This window comes from Syngnathus acus, chromosome 16 (assembly GCF_901709675.1).
Source record: "Syngnathus acus chromosome 16, fSynAcu1.2, whole genome shotgun sequence".
In the NCBI taxonomy this organism is placed as follows: domain Eukaryota; kingdom Metazoa; phylum Chordata; class Actinopteri; order Syngnathiformes; family Syngnathidae; genus Syngnathus; species Syngnathus acus.
Window position 1 is genome coordinate 14,408,343 of NC_051101.1, and position 8,867 is coordinate 14,417,209.

The window sequence follows — 8,867 nt, forward strand, 5'->3', positions numbered from 1 at the left end:
GACGCGAGACACATCACGAGACGAGTGAAAGAGACGACTCGCATCCTGTCCACTTGTGCTTGTCTGCCGAGACGCAAATAAGAAGATTGTCGTCGGTCGGGGTGGGTGGGTGGGGGCGTCCTGCGATTGGCCGTCTCGTCCAGGAGGCGTTCTGCTCCTTCCCTTTGTGGCCTTCCCTTCCTCAATCCCACTTTGACCTCCTTGTCGTGGCCCAATGTTACACTGATATGAAAAAGCCTTTGCCTGCTCCCATATTTCTCATGTCGTTACCTTGCTTCATTATTTGGTTGTGATGCAAAGGTTAGGCATCCTGATGGCATCTTAGACGTGGACAAGTACAGATATGCTGACTTGTTCCTGTCTGATGTCACCGACAGTCGTCATTCAGTCCGAACCCCAAAAATCGGAAGCCGCTGAAGTCGTCGGGCCTGCCTGCCTGCCTGCCTGCCTGCCTGCCTGCCTGCCTGCCTGCCTGCCTGCCTGCCTGCCTGCCTGCCTGCCTGCCTGCCTGCCTGCCTGCCTGCCTGCCTGCCTGCCTGCCTGCCTGCCTGCTGCCTGCCTGCCTGCCTGCCTGCCTGCCTGCCTGCCTGCCTGCCTGCCTGCCTGCCTGCCTGCCTGCCTGCCTGCCTGCCTGCCTGCCTGCCTGCCTGCCTGCCTGCCTGCCTGCCTGCCTGCCTGCCTGCCTGCCTGCCTGCCTGCCTGCCTGCCTGCCTGCCTGCCTGCCTGCCTGCCTGCCTGCCTGCCTGCCTGCCTGCCTGCCTGCCTGCCTGCCTGCCTGCCTGCCTGCCTGCCTGCCTGCCTGCCTGCCTGCCTGCCTGCCTGCCTGCCTGCCTGCCTGCCTGCCTGCCTGCCTGCCTGCCTGCCTGCCTGCCTGCCTGCCTGCCTGCCTGCCTGCCTGCCTGCCTGCCTGCCTGCCTGCCTGCCTGCCTGCCTGCCTGCCTGCCTGCCTGCCTGCCTGCCTGCCTGCCTGCCTGCCTGCCTGCCTGCCTGCCTGCCTGCCTGCCTGCCTGCCTGCCTGCCTGCCTGCCTGCCTGCCTGCCTGCCTGCCTGCCTGCCTGCCTGCCTGCCTGCCTGCCTGCCTGCCTGCCTGCCTGCCTGCCTGCCTGCCTGCCTGCCTGCCTGCCTGCCTGCCTGCCTGCCTGCCTGCCTGCCTGCCTGCCTGCCTGCCTGCCTGCCTGCCTGCCTGCCTGCCTGCCTGCCTGCCGGCCTGCCTGCCTGCCTGCCTGCCTGCCTGCCTGCCTGCCTGCCTGCCTGCCTGCCTGCCTGCCTGCCTGCCTGCCTGCCTGCCTGCCTGCCTGCCTGCCTGCCTGCCTGCCTGCCTGCCTGCCTGCCTGCCTGCCTGCCTGCCTGCCTGCCTGCCTGCCTGCCTGCCTGCCTGCCTGCCTGCCTGCCTGCCTGCCTGCCTGCCTGCCTGCCTGCCTGCCTGCCTGCCTGCCTGCCTGCCTGCCTGCCTGCCTGCCTGCCTGCCTGCCCGCCTGCCTGCCTGCCTGCCTGCCTGCCTGCCTGCCTGCCTGCCTGCCTGCCTGCCTGCCTGCCTGCCTGCCTGCCTGCCTGCCTGCCTGCCTGCCTGCCTGCCTGCCTGCCTGCCTGCCTGCCTGCCTGCCTGCCTGCCTGCCTGCCTGCCTGCGGCTGCCTGCCTGCCTGCCTGCCTGCCTGCCTGCCTGCCTGCCTGCCTGCCTGCCTGCCTGCCTGCCTGCCTGCCTGCCTGCCTGCCTGCCTGCCTGCCTGCCTGCCTTCCTTCCTTCCTTCCTTCCTTCCTTCCTTCCTTCCTTCCTTCCCCAAAGTGTGCCACTCTACAAAGAGCGCTGCGGCAGGCAATCTTCTGCTCAATCGACATTGTCGTTCATGTGCTTTTGAAAGTTTCCTAAAAGCATGCAGTAATAGCACAAATCAATCAATGGATCACACTGCACTTATTGAATGGCCATCTGGCTGTGCTCGCTGCTGGGCCCACCTTGGCCAACTCGAGGCAGTGTAAGACAAAAGAAGAAGACAAAATGATTCCTAAATAATCATCATACGACAATATGGCAGGCACTACTATGAGTTGCTCTTTGCAGACGATAGTAAATCTATGACTGTTTCTGTTTGCTCCATTGCTCGAGGGGTTATAGCATTGCAACAAACAGTTGGCTTCACTATTCGCAATGATGTGAAAATGTCGAAATATTGGAGAGAAAAAAATCAGTGTAAGGTGATTCCGCCAGTTCCAATCTGTATTGAAATACTATATTGAAAATGAAAGTTAGGTTATGATTTTAAACACACAAGGTGCATGTAAGGCCCTTCATACACAAACACACGTGAAAAACCCCCCAAAATCCTGCCGCCAGGCCTGATCATCTGTATGTTTGTGTGTGTGTAACGCATGAAAAACAATCTCAGCCTGAGGGAATAACTAATGATGACCCAGCCCAGTGATTACTGTTGTTGTCTTTGTCAGACGCAATTCTCCCAAGACTTTGACCATCAGCTGTCCCCTGCGGAGCCACCTTGTTTTTCCACCATCCTTGCATCACTCACTCTCCGCTAGCTAACATCCCACGGGATCAATCAAGTAGCTTACGCTCACTTGTGTGCGAAGGCCATCATTATGTCAATCACGAGTGCACAAGGGCTCCTTGACAGACACTTGCAATTAGTTCCTGGCTTGTTGTCGACTTTCACGCTCCGTTCGTGCCACTGCGGCCATTTTGTTCCAAACCTTTATGGCGATGAATTACTGTCAAGTGACAGAGCTGTGTGTGAAGCGCACACACACACACCCACGTATCCCTCCTGAGTGTCATGTGACACAGTAGATACTTGTTCTTCTCAGGTGCGCACGTACAAGCGGGGTGACGACAGCAGCAGCGACAAAGCCAACATCCGTTTGGCCTTCTCAATCTGCCAGTACTGTTCATGTGGCAAAGCAGCCCTGAATCCAATGGCTTCTGTTGACAGCATTTCTTTCATCATTTGGCTTGCGTGTTAGCAGAGTGTCAATAAACGTCACCGAGTTGTTTGTTTCTTGAAGAACTTTATAGGGCATTTTGCTACAGATCTGGAGAAAGGCGAGTTCTCCAAAGAGAGCAAAGTAGACGAATAGCAAAATAGCTCCAATTCAGCTTTCTATTTGCCAAGTGTAAAACCAGAAAAATGGGAAATGACATTTTTCCCAGCTTTGTTTATATGGCTACTTTTGAAAGCCTGTACACTTCAAAAGGTGTACATTTGGTTACTGGCAATGCATAAAAAAAAAAAAAAAAAAAAGAAGAGACAAATCTAATTCTATAAAGGAACAAAAGAATCTTTACAACTATTTGCCTTTCCACAGTTGTAAAGCCAACCAAACAAAGGTTGTCTAGAGAGCATTTCCGTCACTCTTGGACTCTGTCGAGGCCGCGACGTCGTCGCTCGCCACTTCCTGCGCGGATGGAACGTCCGCCACCTTTTCCTCCTCTGGTTCCGGTTGCGTCTTTTGGTCGCTTTCGCCAGCGGCGCGCAGTCGTATCTCCGCGTACTCTCCAGTGACGGAGGAAAGTCCTCGGATCTCGTCGTGGTCCAGCGACTTCCGTTTGACCACGTTGACGTGGGCGTAGTGCAACTGCTCGTCGTCCGCCTCCTTGGCCAAGTCGTTTGCGTAAATGGCGTTGACATGGGAAGTGTTGCTCTGAAAGCAGCCGTGAGTAGAGGCTTTCATTTTGCGCCATTGAGTGGGAATGGATGCCAACACGTTGGATATCAACTAAGACACTAATGAGATCGATGACTTTATAAAAAGAACTTTGTCATGCTAGCTTGTGTGTGTGTGTGTGTGTGTTCAACTTGAAGTTGGCACTCCTTCATTATGTCGACTGATAAATCTGACTTTGGACTCACCTCATTGGTGACCAAATAGTCTGCGGCGTTGTCTGCTCGTCTCTCGCTGGCTGGGAAGCTGCCTTTGGTTTTCCTTCAAAGCAACAACAAAAATGAACATTTTTGACCTTCTTTGACCTTCACCTGCATGCTCACCTGCAAATGTACAAGAGCAGCAGGAGACTCAAGATCAGCATGGTAATCACTCCCACAGCAGAACCAACCAGAACCGGCACATCTGAAAGAAAAGAAAAAAAAACCCCAATGAGTGGTGATTGCAGATTATACCAATCATAACCAAATCAGAATAAGATAGACCTATCTGAGCGGCAGGGGAGGACATGTTGAAGGCGATACTGTCAAATCCCAGCGGGTTGGAACTGAAGCAAACCAGCGAGGACTCCAATTCTTCACCGCTCAAGCGCTGCATGATGATGATGCTCCTCCGGGTGGCGTTGTCCAGGGCTTCCTCCGTGATGGGCTGTCGGTCGGAATGATTGACGAGCACACCGGACAATTCCCAGTGCAGGGAGGGCGGCGGGTTGGCCTGGCTGACGCAGGAACATCTGGTCTGGGCTAACACGTCCTGACAACAGGAGGATCTCAGGATCTCTGGTGCGACTGAAGAAGACAGCAAAATGGCACAATGTCTTTTCTGGAATGACGCAATATGGAAGGAGAAAATCTGTTCACGATAGACACCAAATTTCAGGTTACTTGTGACTCACACGTGACGTCAAAGGCGATTGGCTGCGCCGACTGGGCCCCGTGAACGTTGACATTTTCACAATAGAACTTGTCCTGCGACAGCTTGGTGACGTTGAAGGTCATTTCCTGTCCCGTGCCCATCAGCGTCCTCTCCCCGCCGTTCACCCGGTACCAGGTGACGTTAGCGGCTGGCGGGTTGGCCACGCTCGCGCACCTTAAAGTCACAGCGCTGCCGTCGGGTAAAGAGCCTTGTGGCCACGCAGACACTGTCGTGTTCTTAGGGGGATCTGAAAGAAGAAAAAAAACAACAACCACCACCACCGAGTCGAGTAGCTTTCGTCAAAAACGTGGAGAAACCAAACGAGTCCAATTTTGGCCAGCATTCGCCACGTCCATCCGACAGACTCACATTGAACGTCTAACTGAACGCCGGCAGACGTTTGCTCGCCCAGCAAGTTCTTGGCCTTGCAGCGGTACTCGCCGCTGTGTCCGGGCCGGGCGGCGTCCAGGGTCACGAGGTCCCCTACCTCCAGGTCCTCGCCGCCGTTTACGGACCAGCTGTAGTTGTACACGGGCGGATTGGCTCGGCTCTCGCACAGCAGGAACAGCGGGGTGCCCTCCAGGATGGCGCCAGGCGGCTCCACGGACACCGTGGTGTCCTTGGGAGGGACTGTTCACGCAGCAAAGGACTTTTCCAAAACTTCATCCAATTCTAACTGTACATTTCTCCTGTCAAATGGTACCTGGAATTTTTGACCGTGCGGGACTAATAAGGGAATATCTTAAAGGCCACTCACATTGTGCATCGAAGGTGATGACGGATGAATTTTGCTCTCCGTACGTGTTGCGCACCCAGCAGAAGAAACCGGGCGGGTCTTCCGTGGCGGCGACAGTGTATCGCTTACTTCTTCTCAAGAACGTCACCTGACCGGCGTCCACTTGGTACCACGCGTAGGCAGATACAGTAGGGTTGGCGAGCGTGTCGCAGGTCAACGTGACCCAGGTGCCCGCCCTCACGGGGCTGGAGTAGCTCACTGATGTGTTCTTAGGGCCATCTGAACACAACAATCATTTCTTTCACTTCATCCCATACACTTGTTTCGATTTGGGACCATTTTGAACATTCATCGTGTCAACCACAAGTCCATTCTAGCAGTCGTTTTGGTCACGGATCGGATGGAGCAGGGCGACCAAATGCAGCTTGGGCCAGCTTGGACCAGCTTGGTTTATTGGAGAAAACAAACTAACAGACTCGGCAAACTGACATGGCTTAACAAAACAACAAGAGGACCGACCGACCGACAGGGACATGAAACAAAAGACAACAGGAAGCAAAAAGACAACAGGAACCAAAAAGACATCAAGACGACAACAACACACAATGGTCTGACGGGGCAGACAGGACTTCTATACACGACAGGTAACAAGAGGCAGGTGACTGCGGTTACATTGATTGAGGTGACACAGGAGGGGAGGGAAAGGAGGCGAGGGGCGAGCACACACACAGAAACCATGACAACAGACACCTCGTGGAACGGCTGGGGACGAGACGTGACCATTTTCTCTTTCGATACTTGCACTTTGACCCAAGTCTACAACTAAAAGTAGTTCATCTTTGTGATGAAATAATGCGCAACTTCCTCCTATTTCACTTCCTTTTTCTACACGTTCATGTGTCACCACATAACGCAGAGACGCAAGGCATTTTGTAACGCTTGCTCAAGTTAACCAAACAGGAAGGAAATCAGGCAGTACTGATTATTTTTTTTCTAATGTATTTGATGGTTGGCATTGATATCATTTTTTACTTTTTTTTTTTAAACTCACGCAAAACTTCAAGCATCCGTCTTCTTTCTGTGAGCAGCTCAGTACGTCCCGGTTGTCTCCTGTAGGCGGCGCTGCAGGTGACCTTCAGGTTGTTGTGTCGGTAGGTCGCGATGAAATTCATGACTGCGGTGACCCTGGCCGGCCTCTGGCCCTCTGCCTCTACGCGTGCCTGCGAGACGGCGCCCAGCTGCGGCGTCCACGTCAGCAACGGCGGCAGCGTTGGGCAAGAAGCCGGGGCCCAGCACTCGAGAGCCATCGGCGTACCCTCGTTGACCTCGCCCTTGGCGGGGGCGATCGTGGGCCGGGGTGCTGAGTCTGCGAGAAGAAGATTCGGCCATTTGGAATTGAAACTCAAATGTGAAACCCTAACTTCAAGCCATACTTGGAAAGTGTAACTCAAGCTTCAAATTCATAACCTAAGATTGAACCATTTTGTAGCCCTAACTCAGGCTTCAGACCCTTATTTCAAGAGCCAACCTTGGTTTGAAAGCCGAACCTTAAATCCTAACCTAGGTTGAGTGTCAGACCTCATTTGAAACACAACTGACTTGACTTGAAGCCCAACCGTAAAACCCTAACCGTGACTTGAAAACGTAAACCATAGCTCTAATTTGAAAGCTGGCCTTCAAACTGGGATATAAAGCAATAAGACAGGCAGGCTTGAAAGCATACTTTGACAGACCTGAAACCATCATTCAAAACTAACATTAGCAAAAAGCCCGAACCCGAAAACTCGCACTCGAGGCTTGACAAAGACTTTGAAAGCTCAGTGACAGCCTAAACTCAGCTCCAATCCCTAAGCCTGACTTGAAAGCGACCTTGAATTTCCAACAGGACGCTCTGGGCAAAGTTGAACTTGAGCCGGTTGTCACATTCCAGCCTGAAGTAGTAATCGTCGTTGTGGTTGGACGTCACGTCCTCAAGGATGGTGCTGCAGTCCTTTTCCTGACAATCACACAAAAGCGTCTCAGAAAGTGACATTGTAGGCTCCAAACGTGAAAATATCCCAATGCCGATTCCACCCGAATTATTCGGTCCTGTATTTGAAAGGAAATATTTGTGAACGTTTTAAAAACATTGCTATTGTCATCTAACAAGTATCTTTTTTTTTTTTTTTTTTACCCAACTAGTTGTAGCCCCCCCCGGTTGTCATGGGCCCCGCAGTAGAGAATGATATCTTTTTCTTTTTTTTTTAATGGTTTCTACATTTCTTCGTACTTGTAAATTTCCGGTGAGGTGTCCCTGGAGGTAGTCCAGGGAGGCGCTCTCCTCCCTCGTGCGTCTGGAGTCGAACACGTAGCGCCCCCTGCTGGAGCCCCGCCTCCAAATGGCGGCGCAAGTGCGGTCCAAATCCAGATCATAACCTCCAAGTGACGTCAATCTGCAGGGAATTCGAACGCATGAACCACTCACGCCCTGCACGGACGACGGCAACATAGTCGCCCATTCCTGACACAGGCTGCCTGAAACACAAATGAGAATCATTCTTCATCATTAGCATTCAAATCATTGTAATAATACAAGAAATATTATGTTGGAATATAGAATTTTTTTTTTTTTAACACAATTAAACCTGTCCCAGATAGATAAAGAAAAAAAAGATGGAAAATGAGCTGATAGAAATGACATTGTACAGTCATGTCATCATCATGTATTTCTGAATGAAGGAAAAAATAATATCACCATTTTATCTCTAAAGTACTTTTCAGAGAAATCCTTTTTTTTGTAGCAGGTCATGTTTTCAATAACAATAATTTTATACATTCTAGTAGGACTGGATTTGAACGTTTAGGAGTAATAAAAACAGAAGAAAGCTCTGAAAAAACATCCATCGATCCATTTCTAATGACAAACGACTCACCTTCAAGCAGAACGCAAAGTAGAAAAAGCTTTACAATGACGTGTGCCATTTTAGTTTTCTTCTCCTTGGTGACCCAAAATCCAAAGTCTGGTTGGTTGCAAATTTTTGAAATCAGATCAAGTTTAAAGCAAACATTTATTCCACACCTTAGAGCGGACGACAGGCCTTGGGCGAGGACGCCTTTAAATTCAACTGCTTGTGGTCCATCAGTGCTGTCACAATAGGTTTGTGTGTTTCAATACACCAGCAGTTAACTTTGAGGAAGGTGGCCCCGGCCCCAGCTGCTGCCGCCGCCGCCGCCCCCACAGAAACACTTGAAACAAAATATGATAGAAAATCCACTGTATGCAGGGAAAATGTCGTCACCATCGCTTTAATTCCTTTCAAAAGGAGGTCGTGAGTTCAAACGGGACTTGACTCTTTTAAATGTTGGGACTAAAGCAGGAGTTGCGCTGAGGTCAGAAAGGTTTTGACAGCAGTTTCCAAAGATGTTTGGAAATCACCCAAAAGTGCTGTCGCAACTGCGAACATTTCAACGGGCACACGGTGTGCTCACTTTTGCGGCGAATAGAAACAGTTTGAACACCCCTGTTTGAATGCTAAATCACTCCCTCGCCATAAAAATATGAAA

General features: G+C 51.7%; 1 protein-coding gene across 1 annotated transcript; it reads right to left on the bottom strand.

Annotated features, from left to right (window-relative positions):
- Positions 1–3,287: 3,287 nt before the first annotated feature.
- On the bottom strand, positions 3,288–8,654 carry LOC119135393 (B-cell receptor CD22-like). The gene is made up of 11 exons (XM_037272930.1): positions 8,237–8,654; positions 7,594–7,838; positions 7,194–7,320; positions 6,376–6,690; positions 5,346–5,603; positions 4,958–5,218; positions 4,569–4,835; positions 4,159–4,461; positions 3,997–4,078; positions 3,862–3,934; positions 3,288–3,652 (listed from the first exon to the last, which is right to left on the bottom strand). The coding sequence occupies exons 1-11, from the start codon at positions 8,283–8,285 to the stop codon at positions 3,344–3,346; spliced, it is 2,289 nt and encodes a 762-aa protein (XP_037128825.1). The 5' UTR covers positions 8,286–8,654; the 3' UTR covers positions 3,288–3,343.
- Positions 8,655–8,867: the final 213 nt, after the last annotated feature.